General features: G+C 39.7%; 4 protein-coding genes and 1 non-coding gene across 7 annotated transcripts; 3 read left to right on the top strand and 2 right to left on the bottom strand.

The window, feature by feature from the left end:
• The first annotated feature begins 248 nt into the window (after positions 1-248).
• On the top strand, positions 249-3,701 carry LOC103874158 (AP2-like ethylene-responsive transcription factor AIL7). Its single transcript, XM_033273946.1, has 7 exons — positions 249-419; positions 628-1,099; positions 1,349-1,431; positions 2,493-2,501; positions 2,599-2,687; positions 2,785-2,858; positions 2,928-3,701. The coding sequence occupies exons 1-7, from the start codon at positions 299-301 to the stop codon at positions 3,436-3,438; spliced, it is 1,359 nt and encodes a 452-aa protein (XP_033129837.1). The 5' UTR covers positions 249-298; the 3' UTR covers positions 3,439-3,701.
• LOC103873990 (receptor-like cytosolic serine/threonine-protein kinase RBK1) lies at positions 3,664-7,499 on the bottom strand. Of its 2 annotated transcripts, none has more exons than XR_004448749.1 (7): positions 6,886-7,499; positions 6,381-6,794; positions 4,972-5,229; positions 4,639-4,879; positions 4,417-4,551; positions 4,146-4,295; positions 3,664-4,067 (listed from the first exon to the last, which is right to left on the bottom strand). XR_004448749.1 is itself a non-coding variant. In XM_009152396.3 (7 exons), exons 1-7 carry the CDS (start codon positions 6,896-6,898, stop codon positions 3,912-3,914), a joined length of 1,371 nt encoding a protein of 456 aa, XP_009150644.1. In that variant the 5' UTR covers positions 6,899-7,462; the 3' UTR covers positions 3,716-3,911. The 2 variants fall into 2 exon arrangements, 1 of the variants encoding a protein (XP_009150644.1); XM_009152396.3 differs by having other exon boundaries at positions 3,716-4,067; positions 4,413-4,551; positions 6,886-7,462.
• Positions 7,500-9,144: 1,645 nt separating this feature from the next.
• TRNAR-CCU lies at positions 9,145-9,217 on the top strand. The gene has a single exon. It is a non-coding gene; the product is annotated as a tRNA-Arg (tRNA).
• Positions 9,218-9,337: 120 nt separating this feature from the next.
• Positions 9,338-12,108, top strand: LOC103873992. Of its 2 annotated transcripts, XR_004448747.1 has the most exons (7): positions 9,374-9,689; positions 9,769-9,875; positions 10,161-10,954; positions 11,083-11,218; positions 11,285-11,646; positions 11,730-11,938; positions 11,971-12,108. XR_004448747.1 is itself a non-coding variant. In XM_009152397.3 (6 exons), the coding sequence occupies exons 1-6, from the start codon at positions 9,374-9,376 to the stop codon at positions 11,848-11,850; spliced, it is 1,836 nt and encodes a 611-aa protein (XP_009150645.1). In that variant the 5' UTR covers positions 9,338-9,373; the 3' UTR covers positions 11,851-12,092. The 2 variants fall into 2 exon arrangements, 1 of the variants encoding a protein (XP_009150645.1); XM_009152397.3 differs by having other exon boundaries at positions 9,338-9,689; positions 11,730-12,092.
• On the bottom strand, positions 12,081-15,456 carry LOC103873993 (pentatricopeptide repeat-containing protein At5g65560). The gene is made up of 2 exons (XM_009152398.3): positions 12,593-15,456; positions 12,081-12,514 (listed from the first exon to the last, which is right to left on the bottom strand). The coding sequence occupies exon 1, from the start codon at positions 15,397-15,399 to the stop codon at positions 12,679-12,681; it is 2,721 nt and encodes a 906-aa protein (XP_009150646.1). The 5' UTR covers positions 15,400-15,456; the 3' UTR covers positions 12,081-12,514; positions 12,593-12,678.
• Between the last annotated feature and the right edge of the window lie 3 nt (positions 15,457-15,459).

Here is a 15,459-nt window from a genome sequence, read left to right on the forward strand (position 1 = left end):
ACCGTTCCTACTTTTTCTTTTCTCAACGCATTCACACTCGGAGTCACACTCTATATAAAGTGATCTCCTGTTCTCTAATTATCCTTCTTCCTTTTCGTCTTCTTCCTATGCGCATCGCTTCTTCGTCAAAAACTTCTAAAGCTACTACTACTATATAGCTAAGGTGACTGTTACGCTTTTATCAGCTTTATTTTATTTTCTCCTGTGAGTTGCTTTCATTAATCTTTTATTTTTGTCCTTTTCCGCAGATTTTCCTCACATCAAAAAAAGTCTCAAACTTTGAAACCTCTCTCTCACGATGGCGAATTGGTTAACGTTTGCTCTGTCACCAATGGAGATGATGAAATCACCTGAGCATCCCCACTTCGTCTCTTACGACGACGATTCTTCAGCTCCTTACCTCATCGACAACTTGTATGGTAAAAAGTTTCCTCCTTTCTCTTCCCGGTGACGTATAACGCGTGTGTGAACTCACTCACCGCCTCCTTTCTCGGTGACTTGCTTTCTTTTTTTTTGTCTTTTTCCCCGAGAAAAAAAAGGAGAGAGAGATCTTTAACTGTAACCCTTCGTTGCTTTTGTGTTTATTAGTTAAAGTTGCTAACTTTATGTGTGTTTTTGATTGAAAAGTTTTGAAAGAAGAAGCTGAGACATCAATGGCGGATTCAACAGCTTTAGCGTCTTTCTTCAACCCGCAAACCCATTCTCCCACTCATATTCCCAAGCTCGAAGACTTTCTCGGCGATTCCTCCTCCTCCTCCTTCGTCCGTTTCCCCGATAACCAACCCGAGACGCTAGACTCTTCTTCTCTCTACCATCCACGTCATCACACCGGAGTCACAGGTCTCTTCTCCGATCATCAACACGACGATTTCCAGGCGGTGGAGGGAGGGGTTAAGGAGGGTTGCACCAAGGAAGGAGCTTTGTCTCTAGCGGTAAACAACACTGATGGCGAGAGAGTCAAAAGCAGTAGAAAGGTTACGGTTTCGAAGAAGGAAGCAAAGGCGGTGGAAACAACATCAACTGATGATTCGACGAAGAAGAAGAAGAAGGTTGTTGAATCATTTGGACAACGAACTTCGATTTACCGAGGTGTCACACGGTAAATAGTAGATTCATAGTGCATATTAACTCAAGTTTTTTTTACTTTCTTGCAACGTTGAGATCTCAAAGTTTTGGATCTTTTTCTTAAGGGTGAGGAAAATATTGATAGTTAGCTAATCAAAGTTAACTTCTTTACCATTGGAAATGCAAATGTAGCAGGATGAATAAATGCTAAAGAGATCTATCTATGAGATACAGATTCAAAGTTTTGATATTTTTTGATTAAATAGAGTTTTGATTGATGCAGACATAGATGGACGGGAAGATACGAAGCGCATCTTTGGGACAACAGCTGTAGGAGGGAAGGTCAAGCCCGAAAAGGACGTCAGGGTAATTTGTTTTTTTCACTTTCTATTATTTAAATAAAATTTGAAAAAAAATCATATGAATCATTTGCTTGATTTAGCATCTTTGAATGTTTGCATTCCAGTAAGCAACTGTTGATTGAGATCATTTTGGGTAAACACATTATCTAACTTTTCATGTGTTAGCAAAGCGTTAAGAAGATCAGTTTATCTTTGTTGTCTCAGTATGGAAGCAGTGCAATGCTCTGCTGCAATAAAGAAAGAATGAAAATAAATAATGCATGCAAAAGATTTCATATATATATTAATTTACTTTAAAGCTTTTTCGTTCTGGTTATATGTCTATCTCTCTGTGATGATTGATAGACTCTGTGGAGAAAAGGGCCAAACTTTAAACTGGAAATTCAAACGAAAAGGACTAACAATAATAGAATAGAATATGTATATTTATTTATATTTGTGATTGAATTTTTCATAACAATACTGCCGCCATTTTTGTTCAGTTTCTTCATTAGACAAATCTTTCTTTCAAAAATCTCTGATAGGGGTTGGGAGGGGGGGGGACCCAATACTGATGCAATATATGTTTCTTGATAGACATGTTTTTAGACCCCACTTTTGACCCTTTTATCCCATTATTATTAATATCTGATGTGCAATGCTCAAAGATATTATTTAGGCATGTGATGTAAGACTATTTTAGCCACTATGCAATGTGTTCTTTTGCTAGCTTTTGGGTTTTGAAATTGAAATTTTAAGAATCTTTTTGGGGTTTATGAGATTGATGTGTAGGTTTCTTTATGTCTGTATAACTTGTCAGATTGATTTGTATGTTTTGTTCACATCATAAACAAAAGCAAAGTTGTGACGTAAAAGCTGTGAACACACGAGAGGAATCTAGCTTTGACCCTAAGATTAAACCAGTCCTTTGTTTGTGTCCCCATGAATTATAACAAGTAAATAGACTCAAATCACATGAGGTCAGCTCTGCTAACTTTGTAAATGATCCTTGTATTGGCTAAACCTGTTTTTTTTTTCTATGTTTTGCATGTACCTTCATTTGTAATCCCGGCTTCAAATCAACAGTGTACTTAGGTAAGCAAGATCATAAGTACTCTATTGACAGTTTAATGTAAAGATAAATCGAGTCTTGACAAATTGATGGTTCATTTTTGATTGGTATAAAATAAAGGTGGTTATGACAAAGAAGATAAAGCAGCTAGAGCCTATGACTTAGCAGCTTTAAAATACTGGGGTCCTGCTGCTACTACCAATTTTCAGGTTTTTATGTTCTCTCACTCTTTATAATAACTTTTGCTTTTGTTTGCGTTTATATGTTAACTCTGCTTAACTTGTTTATGCTTATGTCTAATTTTAGATAGCAAGTTATTCAAAAGAATTGGAAGAAATGAATCACATGACCAAGCAAGAGTTCATTGCATCCATCAGGAGGTTAGTCCAAATGAAAATTCATATAACATATCTTATATAATGTTTTTTAAATATGTAAAATGTTTTCAGGAAAAGTAGCGGTTTCTCGAGAGGCGCTTCAATGTATAGAGGTGTCACAAGGCACCATCAACAAGGTCGCTGGCAAGCAAGAATCGGCCGTGTTGCAGGAAACAAAGATCTTTACCTCGGAACCTTCGCTACTGAAGAGGAAGCAGCAGAGGCTTATGACATTGCAGCCATTAAGTTCAGAGGAATCAACGCGGTGACAAACTTTGAGATGAACCGTTATGATGTTGAAGCCATCATGAATAGTTCTTTCCCTGTAGGAGGATCAGCTGTGAAACGTCATAAGCAGCTCTCTCTTGAATCTCCTCCTCCTCCTACTGATGACCATAACATCCAACAACTTTTGCTTCCGTCTTCTTCCGTGGAGCTAGACCCTAACTCAATCCCATGTGGGATTCCGTTTGACCCTTCGGTTCTCTACCATCCCCAGAATTTCTTTCAGCATTATCCTGATCCTACAGTTCCTATGAACCAAGCTGATCAGTTCTTCATGTGGTCTAACCAGTCTTACTAAAATTATATGGTCTAACCCATAAGCTGACCAGAAGGTTGACTGACACGTTAGTAGTGTTATCCCTTTCTTTTGTTAACTCTAGGCTCTAGGATGAAGAAGCAGACAAACTTTTGTGGTCAATTTTGTATTTTGCGAGTGGTGGAAGTGATTTAGTGTTCTTTTGTTAGCGGTGGTTTATGGGTTTTTTTAGTGAACTTTGTTTTTGTATGTAATCGGCGGCTTATCAGTATAACTCTTGTTTTCATTTATGAATATCTTCCTCATATCTTGATAGTTGTTACTAATGGAAAAAGCACATGTTGAAAGACAAAAAGCATGAAGCTGAGAGACTATACATACATACAACACTTTCCCTCTTTGGGAGATATATTTCTTTACAATGGAGTAGATGAAGCAAGAAAAGGAAACGTTTCTATTGTTGTTTCTTCCTTCTTGTTTGTGTGTATTGATTGATTTGATGAGATTGCTTCACTTCACTCCATCAAGAGTTGTCTATGGCGAGTGAGATCGTTAAGGTAGGAGGAAGAGGTGTGATCTTGTAGGTCACACCCGTCCAGACTCTTTCTTCTTGATATCTGCTGCGTCTCAGCTAACCGGTCATCTCCTCCTCCACGCAGTAGCTGCCCCAACTGCATCCAAGTTTGCTTTTTATTAGATGCAAACCACTAGTGAGAGACTGTTTTTTTTTTTTTTGTTTTGGAACATACCCGGTTCATATCAGGACGCATAGCGGCTACATGGTGTATGCACATTGAAGCTGTTTGCATCACTCTTTTCATCTCTGTTTCATCAAACTCATTTCCTAGCTTAGGATCAACTATTTCCTCCACGCTGCTCTTCTCCAGAAGTGGTTTCGCCTATATATACGAAAATCATTCATCATTAATTTTGTTTGATTACGAAATGGAAAATGCTTTGCAATTTATATTTATTTTTTTGGTTAAAGCTTTACAAAAAGTTTTTAAGATCATTACCCACATAACTATACTTTGCCTGCTTGCTGTATCAACAGCTCGACGACCAGTTATGATCTCCAAAAGCAACACTCCAAATGCAAACACATCCGTCTTCTCATCAACAATCCCATGCATAAAGTACTCTGGTGCTAGATACCTTGTAAGAACAACAAAAGGAACCAAACTATATGTTTTAGTATTTGATCAAACAGAACAAAATGTTTCACACAAGTCTCTGTCTGACCCGAATGTGCCTTCGATAGGGAAAACAATGTGATGAGGCCAATTCTCTGGGAGCCACTTAGCTAGTCCAAAGTCTGATATCTGAGCTTCATAGTCTTGACTAAGTAAAATGTTGGAAGCTTTAATGTCACGGTGGATAATACGTCGAGGGCAATCATTATGAAGATAACTCAAACCATCAGCTACACCCAAAGCAACTCTATACCGTTTCTTCCAGTCCAAACACTCCTCCTCAGACGACCCTACAATTTTTTTTTTTTTAAAGAAAAAGACATAAACACAACCAACACCAAACAATGTGTTAAAGCAGTTTTTACTTTTATTGAGAGTGTACCAAAGAGCAGAGAAGCGAGGCTGCCGTGAGGAGCGTATTCAAGCACAAAATGCAAACCGCGATCGCAGCTGAAACCGCGAAGCTTAGCTGCGTTTGGGTGGTTAACGTGTGCGATCATCCCTAGCTCAGATAAGAAGTCGCTGACTCTCTCTTCTGCTTCATTGGCGTGTCTCGTAAGCCTCTTTATCGCCACGATCTCTCCGTCAGGTAAAACTCCTTTGTACACCTCCGCATGTCCTCCTTTCCCAATCATTTTCTCTAACAACATAACCCAAGAAGACCCATGTTAATGTCAGAAACTAGGAGGGTACTTTTGTCTCTTACAGTTTATGTATTTACTCATGGACCGTGGTCATGGTTATATAAATATTATCCAAACCCCGAAAACCGAACAAGACCGAAAAAAACTAAACTAAGTTTCACAATTAGTGAACTATATTTTTTTTGTCATAATCCGCATTTTTCAAGAAAATATGGCGGTTTCTATTTAATCTATTTAAACCGTGATCATAAACAAGTACATAAATATAGTCCCGAAAAAGTGGATATAGAAAACTCTGTTGACGAGCCCCATCAAACTCTAAATATCCTTGAAATTTCTCTATTTGGATTAAAATTCGATTTGAACTAAAAGTAAAATCTTTATTTTCTTGACTTCTGAAATGACACATAGTGCGATACAGTTAAAATAAGGTATTAGATTACGAAAGCACTAAATACCTCATAAACAGGTAGACTGCTAACTGGATTCTCTAACTTTAATAGGTTTCTGTTCGTTATATTATAAAATAACAAAACAAGATGATTAGAAATCTTTTATTTTTTAACCTAATCACTCTTTTGATTTTGGAAATATATATATATATATATATATATATATATATATATATATATATATATATATATATATATATATATTTTATCAATATACTGCTTCTTTTACACATCCATCTACAACCTAACCCAAACAGACTAGGGAAAAAATAATTAGGACTCACGAAAAAACTTTGACGGTTCCTATTTTTCTAAACGGAAAAATTAAAACCGAATCCAAACAAAAAAGACAAACGAATATCTAAATATACAAAATATAATAAAATATTAATTATTTTAATTTTAAAATAAGTATATATAATAAGATATTATTTATAAAATTGTAAATTATTTTTAAAAACTCCAACTACCGAATTTATTTCCGGTTTTACGGGTTAACTTGGGTTTTCCATTTTCAATTTTAAACCCAAACAAAAATCCAAACCATTTCCAATTTGGTTCTGATTCGGGTTTTAGGGGAAAATAGAAATTCGACCGACCCAAACTCAACATTACCCAAAACCGATCTGAAAATGTTCGACTGCTAAAGGGTTTAACCCGAACCGGGAACCCAAATGGCTAGCTCTAGTCCTTACCAGCATTAAAACCGTCGGTGGCGGCGACGAGCTCATCGTAAGTGAAATTACGCCACGAGGGTTTAGCCACAAGGAACTGGTCGCAGTCGAATACGTTATCAGGAAGAGGAGACAGCTTCGGCTGTTTCCGCCGCATGTTCTTGCGCGTGAGCTCGTAGCTGGCGAGGAGAGGGATAACAGAGAATCTCCTTATGGATTTCTTCTTGATCGACTCGATCATCTTGTTCCATTGACGACCGTTCGTAGCGGTCGTGGACAACGGCGACGACGACGATTTATCAGGCGAGCACGAGCTGCAACTGCTGCTGTTGTCGGAATCTGAACTCGTTGCTGGGATCTCAAGCACGCATCTTGGCGATGGATCTTCGGACTCTGTTTTTTCATTGCTTCCTTTGGTTTTCTTCTTCTCCATTTCTGTAATGAAACAGAGATTGATTTTGAGTTTTTTTTTTTATGAACATAACGGAAAATTAACAGAAAGATTCTAACTTTAGTCAATTTTTACCTTCGACAGCCATATGTTTGAATTATTATTATTTAAAAAAAAAACTCAAAGCTTTCATGAAAGTTTCTCCATCTCCGAGAGGAGGAGAAGGAAGAAGCGCGGAGGCCTCGGAGAGAATCCGGAGAAACAGGGAAACAAGAGGGTTTTGTCTTTCTTTTGTCTCGTTTAAGACTCTGTTATTGTTATCTTTAGAAATTGTTTATTTTTAGAAGATTAAGAAAGCAGCAAAGTGGATGAAGAAGAAGATGACTTGTAATGGATTGGAATCTCTCTCTGCTATATTTATACAACTCTACCCCCCATGCAAGTCATGTTCTGTTTAGCTTATTTTTGAATATTTTAACTTTGAATTTAACAGCAATAATAATTAATTAATTAATTAATTAATATTGAAGAAGATGAGTTGATAATACGATGGCGTATACATCGCTTTCCAAAGAACGGACACGATGTCGGTTGATATAACTAGAGCTGCTCAATGGCGTTTTCCGTAAATACAGTGAATGAGAAGACAAGACATCCCTCTTTGCTTATGGTTGTGACTTGTGAGGCTGGGCTGGGCTAGCTTCTTTCTGTTATTTATCGGTTGCCATTTAATATTTAGCCATGTGAACGTGCTGACAACTTGTTTTCTTTTATATGTTTTGGTCCTGTCAAGCAACTCTTTTGTTCATTACTGTAAGAACACCACAAACAAAATTTTTATAAGAAATGCCATAAGAGTGTGGTTTCTCGAAGTAAGAATTGTTTTCAGTTCTCGTGGCACCACCGTCAACATACATGCAACATTTGGCAAAAGAAGCGCTTGACCACTCTAGAGGCCTAGAGACCATGCCATCGTTACAGTTTTCAGTTATTTTATTTATTTGACACTGGTAAATATCATATCAAACTTAACATTTTAGATTTTTATAACTAAGAAAGATAGACGACAATTATGAGAGTGTTTTTGTTAACGACACGATAGTCACGAGTCATCATGAACCTTTTTAGTTACAAAAACATTTATCCCAACCGCACACCAGGCGCGACATGGTTGGACCCCATGCACCTTGTCAAGCTTTTCCGCAATAACTTCAGTTGATCAGGTGAATACAACTTAGTTTATGATGAAGCTTACGTGCGATACGTTCATGTTCACAAATTATACTATCAAGAAACGATTCACCTGGAAGAAAAATTCAACTAATACGATTAACATATAGATATATCACTTTCATGCATACTGCATACATATATGTTGGCTTAGCAAAGATCAATAGAGTAATACATTTCGTGGGAGAAACTAGTCAAGTAAACGTATATGAGTCTGACTTATCTTAAAAGTTTAATTGTTTAATTATGTTTAGGAGATTCTACAAAAGGGCTTTTGCATTTGCGTGTAGATTATTCGTTGTAATATTTTTCAAGTGAAGTTGTTGCTAGACAAACACATATAAAAGATAACAAGGTAAGTGAAGTTGTTGCTGAAAAATATTTTTTTGGAAGCCTTTGGTGACATGCGAATTTGATAACGTAATACTAACACTGCAAATTAAATAAAGTTATTAGTTAACTGGTAATTTCAAAGGAGAAAGGTAATAGTAGTGAGAAGAGGTATCTTGCAAAGTGGGTGAACTAAACCCCTTAACTAATTAGTCTCTCCAAATCTAATCCCATTTTCTCCCTGTTTCTTTATTGGGCCCCAAAGTCCAAATCAGAATGGCCACCAAACTCACCAGTCAGTTTATATCGGAGAAGTCAGTCTAACCGATTTTCATTCTCACTTACAGTCATAAACACACTGTTCCAATCTGAAGTTCAGTTAGGTTGAAGTTGAAAATTATGGTGTGCTTTTAAAAAAAAAAAATCATCTAGAACTAATTAATGGTTATCAAATCAAAAATAAAAACCAAGTGACGTGTGTTAATCGTAACTTTCTCAAATAAGAAAGCAATACGTGGATATTTTGTATCCTGAATAAAGAGGCAGTCACTTAACCCAACAACGGATTAGAGATTTGTATTTAGTAACATGTCATATATAAAATCTAACCAAACCACATCGAAAGTGGATGTGACATGTCTACATGGAAAAATAGTTATCGTCATCAACTGAAAGAAGTATTATAATTTATGGATATTGTTTTCTCAAATCATCATATTAAGTTATTAACATTAGTATCATATAACCAAATCAACACCATCGAAGACCACAGATTTATGATAGGACTAAATGGACGTATATTACGTTATTATTTGCTTTTTAACATATCAAAAGGCGCCTGTAGCTCAGTGGATAGAGCGTCTGTTTCCTAAGCAGAAGGCCGAAGGTTCGACCCCTTCCTGGCGCGTTTATTGTTTTTAATTTACAATTTTCATTTTATTTTAAACGACAGTTCTTCTTTTGTTTCTCTGGGGCACCTGATGGGCCGAAGCCTAAGCCCATTTACTAGTAAACAAAACAGAGACTTAATCCAAATATCGAAAGTCAGAGTTAGAGAGTGACGATGGCGCTTCTCGGCGACGACGGCCGAGGCTTCGATCTAGCGAGGAGACTCGAAGCTTCCGGCGTATGGCGGACATGGCTCGGAGATTCCATCTACTTATCATTCAACCATTACCTCTCCTCTCCTTCTTCCTGGGAAACTTTTATGCGCGTAGACGAATCCAAGTCTAGGGCTCAGATTCAACTCCAGCTCCGCGTTCGCGCCCTTCTGTTCGACAAGGCAACCGCCTCGCTCTTCCTCCGATCCAACTCAATCTCCGCTTCGTCAGCTTCCTCCGATGCTACCTCCGTCGCCGTGTCGAAGCTCAATCATAATTGTATGTTGATTTCTATTTATAGAGCTTTGTTCGCAATTTCAGGTGTTGAATTGTTAATTTTATTTTGATTGGGTTTCAGATTTACAGCTGCACGGAGATGATGTGTACTACACTTTGGAGAACGCTTCTCCTGAAGGTGGGTTTCAGCGAGACGGTGGGCTTCGCCACAACCAGAGCTTACCCAAGGTGAGCCAAAGTAGCTCTTGTTTGATCTTGATTCGAAAGGATTCACCTTGCGGAACATTAAATTTATATCACTTATATGCTTAGGTGGTAGTGAATTAGGTTACTTCATGATTCTCTATCTAATACTTTGTGGATCTTTGAGCATTGTTGTTCAGTATTCCATTAACACTGATATTGCGTGAGACACTACAGTCTTAGTTTTGGGCTTTTTTGAAGTGAATCATGGTACTTTTTGTTCTCTATGTGTTTATCTTTCATTGCATTTGTGTTTTGCTTATTTTTCAGAGCCTGTCTAAGCCAAGTTTTAACTCTGGGAGGAGAGGTAGCGAGTCTGATTTCAGCAATCTTGCTCAAAGGTCCAGGTATGAGGAGTTACCCGACACTTGGTACACTCAGTTTATTTCAAGGTGTGGTTTTAAATACGGGATGTCTGTTGGAGGACAAGAATCTGACAAACGCACGCCTGAAGGGATGTCTACTTACCTCAGAGTCGTTGACAGTCATAAGAGAAAGCGTGCTCCTTTTTTAGAAGATCGAAGTACCGGAAGCTCAGCCCACATGGGTAGATCTAATATACATCCAGGCTCCGGATTCGACGGAAGTAGTTCGGATGATGATATACTTCTTCCGGAGACGATGTTTAGAATGAACTGTGTACCCGAGACTGCCCTTTCGCCGTTTGCGAGAACACAAGACGATGATGTTAAAACAGAGTTTTACGGGGTACTTGATACGCTACCTCAAGTTACTACCAGGAGTCATGTTATGATCGAGAGGCTTGGGATGATGCCTGAGTACCTTAGAATGGAAGAAAGAGGGGTTTTGCGCCGTAAGAAAGCTGAGAAGGTGGGTTTTAGTGACGAACAAGCTGCTCAGGTGTCACGGAAAGTTGTTGCGCGCATGCTTTTGACAATGGGATTTGAAGGTGCTACGGAGGTTCCGGTTGATGTCTTCTCTCAGTTGGTCAGCCGACATATCTGTAAACTAGGCCGTATTTTGAAGGTTCTTACTGACAGTTACAAAAAGGAGTGCTCAGCGACGCAGCTGATTAAGATGTTCCTTAATACTACGGGATACAGGTGAGTTTCTTTTAAGTGGGTTTGCTTCATACAAGTTCTTTGTAGTTTGTACTCCTCATTTACATATTTTAGTGATAAAAGGTCCAGTTTTAGTTTTATTCATGGGATTATATTTGACGTTTTTACAGTAATCTTGGGAGTTTAGCAGAGCTTGTTAAAGATGGTACTAGGATGATTCATCATCCCCAAAATCAGAAACAACCACAAGTGCTTCAACAACAGTTACATATGCAGCAACAAGCTCCGCAGCGGTTACCGCAGCAAGTATGTACACATAAATTGATAAGTTGTTTTTTGGTTAACTTCTCTGAGTCCTTTGATAAATTGCAGATCCAGCGGCAAATGCATCCACAGATGCAGCAAATGGTTAATCCCCAATCTTTACAGCAGCAGCAGCAACTTCTAGAGAGAATGCGTAAACGTCAAGTTACATCACCGCGACCTGATATGGGTATGGAAAAAGATCGGCCGCTGGTGCAGGTAAAGCTTGAGAATCCTTCTGAAATGGCAGTAGATGGAAATGCCTTCAACCCTATGAACCCAAGACACCAGCAACAGATGCAGCAGCAGTTCAGGCAGCAGCAACAGATTGCTGCACTGTCGAATATGCAACAGCAACAGCAACAGCAACAACCGGGCTATAACCAATTCAGGCAATTGGCTTCAATGCAAATTCCACAAATGCAAACACCGTAAGTAGCGTTGCAAAAACTCAAAAAAGTCACATGGTTCCTATGTTTGGTTTTGAGAGTTTTGTCCACATTCTATTTTGCAGTACAACAGGAACGGTCAGGGCTCAACCCGTTAAGGTTGAAGGATTCGAACAACTAATGGGAGGGGACTCTTCTCTTAAACATGAGACGGAGGATAAGCTGAGATCTCCACCTACCAAATAGCATTTGATACCCTGACCAAGGTCGCTTATTTGTATTGTACGTGTACACAAATCCCTCCTAGGCTTTTAGCATTTTGGGTTAATGTATTTTATCTGATAAAATCTGAAGAACGTTAACGTATGTTATAAAAACATGTGCAAAGTGGTTTAAGTTTATTGTGCCTTATCCCCTAAACTCTGTTTACACATCTCGTTGACGTTGATGGGGTAGACAGTAAACTTTTTATTTAATAGTATTTGCTCTTTGTTGCGGCTCAAATACGTTTTACATTCAATGAAAACCAAAAGAAAAGTACACTTTTACTATTGAGTTAAAAAAAAGAATGGACATCAGACACGACATCCTCCTACATCCTTGGATGTCTTCAAACAACAAAGCATACATTGGTCTTTTTTTTTCATCTCCTTGATATACCTACCCTGCAGAATCAAATGGTTCAACAGCTGCAACAGAAGTAAACAATGTCGGATTTTGTCAAAAGAATCGTGATTGTCAAAGCTGCTTCGAGGGTTTGTCCTGTGTTAATGCCTTCTCTCCATGCAGAAAGGCCAATTTATAAAATAAAGAGAAAACGACTTTCACTTCCAATGAGCCTTTCACTGTACGTTCACTCCAGAGTTGTGTCTGAAGTTCGGGAAGAAAGCCTGGATCATGCTTTGACCCCCTGAAACAAAGTAAAAAACGTCAGTTGTGAGAGATTTGTCACACAATTAAACCCATAATATTAGTATTAGTGCGGTACCTTATTGTATAATCTGTAGCAGCAAAGCGAGGCTATCTGGTTTTACATCCCCAAAAAAGTTGCACTAGCCTCTGGCAATATACCCCTTACGTGCTATCAGGAGGTCCTCCAGTTAGCAGTGCATACGTATGAGAGCTAAACTTGCAACCACTTTCCTCCATAACGGCGAACAGTTCATTAAACGCCTCCACCAGTCCCTGCTTCCCAACACCATCAACAACGATCTTCCAAGCTAGCTCATCATGATAATAACCACACCGAAGCAAACTCTTGAAAACCCAAACCCCTCTCTCGTTTTCTCCGTTTTTATACAGCCCACATATCAAGCTTTTGCAAGACTCTAGCTGCGGCAACTGACCAACACAGATCATATCATCCACCACCTTCGCTGCTTCCATGTACATCTCCAGCTTGCAGCAACAGCTAAGAAGAGCATTGAACATCGACTCACTCGGAGAGATTCCTTCCTCCTGTTGCATCATGCGATCAAGCACCTTTTCCGCAACTTTGAGATTCCCGGTCTCGCAGATCCCTTTGATCAGCATCTCATAGGATCTGGCGTTGGGAGTAACGCCGTGCTCTGCCATTTTTTCAAGAAGCTCAACAACAATGTCAAACTCAATCATATTAGACGTCAGACAGAGATCGTTCTCTTTTCCATGTTTCATCTCTACAAGATGTTTGATCAGAGACAAAAACGTATGATGAGAAGGCTCACAACCAGCATCAAGCATACACTTGAGGACACCAAACGCGGAATCCGTCAGCCCTTGATCGCCATAGCCTTTAATCAGAGAGGAATAAGTGATCGAATCCGGGAAAACACCGTCTTCCTTCATCTTCTCCATCATACCCTCAGCTTCTTTCATTCTCCCTGCGCTGCAATAGCTTTGAATAAACGCTGTGTAAGTATGCGCGTCAGGCTTTGTTCCAGACACCAGCATTTTCTGAAAACGTCTCTCAGCATGATCAAAATCCCCTTCTTTCAGCATTCTATGAATCAAGATCGTATCTGTGATGACTGTACTCTGCAGACCCTTCTCCACCATCTTCTTCTCTAACAACATCGCTTCACTCAGTTTCCCATCGGTGCATAAGCCATGAATCAGGGCGTTGAAAGTAGACGTGTTTGGCAAGCAACTCTTGCTCAGCATCTTCTCGAGGACCGGTTTAGCTTCTTCTAGTTTATCTGACTTGCAGTATCCATCAATCAACGCAGTGTACATCACAACATTTGCATTAACTACACCTTTCTCCTCGAGAGAATCAAATAGTTCGCGAGCTTCTTCTACTCTTTTTCTTTTACATAAAGAATCTATGAAACTATTATACGTCCACTGATCTGGAACCAATCCTCTATCATTCATCATACTAAGCAATCTATACGCACTATCGAAATTACCAGATCTACACTGTCCATCGATCAACGAGTTGTAAGTGACGACACTAGGAGCCACTCTCCGCTCCAGCATCTTGTTAAACACCCCCATCGCTTTGTGCACATTCTTCTTACAAAACCCATGTATCAGCTCATTGTAAGTTCTTGTATTCGGTCTAACGTTACGCGACTCCATCAACTCCACAACGTCTAGCGCGTCTTCCATCATCCCATGCTCACAATACCCATTGATCAGCGCATTGTAAGTGACTACATTAGGCATCAACCCTTTCTCCACCATATCGCCAAGTAACTCCCTCGCCTCCTCGAAGTTACATTCACTACACGAGCTGCTGATAAGCACCGTATAAGTGTGAATATTCGGAGTAATGCCTCTCTCCAACATCTCCTTGCGCAGGTCAAGAGCTTCGGACTTGCGTTTTGATCCACACAAGGCGTTTATAAGCACCGTGTAAGTACGAACCGTTGGATAACAGTTATCACCATCATCCTCCTTCATTTTCGCAAACAGCTCCATCGCTTCGTCGACCCTCCTCGCCACGCAAAGACCGTGTATAAGGTGAGTGTAGGCCACCTCGTTTCTTTTAAAACCTTTCGAAGCCATCTCCTCGAAAACCTTAAAAGCAGAATCCAAATCCTTTCTCTGACAGTAACCCATGATCAGAGACGTATCAGTGAAAAAATCAGGCTCCAATCCAGCTTCAACTATCTTACTCACGTACCCTTTCGCCATAGCCATGTTCCCCACCTTGCAATACCCAAAAACCATTTTATTATAAGTGTAAACGTTTGGAGAAACCTCATCCTCCTCCAGCATCTCCATATAAAGCTTCTCCATTTCATCAACCATTCCAAATCTAGCCAACGAATTCAACAACGCGTTGTAACACTCGACCCTAAGCTTAAAGCTCTCGTCTTTATTCATCTTCCTGCATATATCTAACACGAACAGAGCATCTCCTACAGATTCGCATCTCTTAATCATCAACGACCTGATCTTAAACACGACCTCCGCGTACCCGTTGTTGGCGAGGAGAGCGAGGAGAGACGCGTAGGAGTAGACGCTGTGCTTGAATCTGGGGCTCTGCGAGATCCAGTGGGAGAAGTTGAGAGCTGTTTTGGGATCTAGATCGAGCGAGAAGAGGGATGAGACGTGGGAAGGGCGTATCGATGGGACCATTTGCTTTAAAGACGGAGACTTGTGCCAATTGGTTTTGGTGAGGATTGAGAGGAGACGGTGTGGGATGCTGTTCGGGTCGGATTCTTCCGGCGGGAGTGTGCGTATGAGGGGAGAAACGGAGCAAAACGTCCGGCGAAGATCTTTGGAGACTCTCATCGCCAGGATTAGTGCGGAGGATACTGAACCGGGTGAGGCTGCATCACGGTGTGGTTGTATTCGACGGATCATCGATCCCTGGTGGCGTTTGGATCGCTCCGGTGAAGAAAGGAAGAAACTTTGCAGAACGGC

This window comes from Brassica rapa, chromosome A06, assembly GCF_000309985.2.
Source record: "Brassica rapa cultivar Chiifu-401-42 chromosome A06, CAAS_Brap_v3.01, whole genome shotgun sequence".
In the NCBI taxonomy this organism is placed as follows: Eukaryota; Viridiplantae; Streptophyta; class Magnoliopsida; order Brassicales; family Brassicaceae; genus Brassica; species Brassica rapa.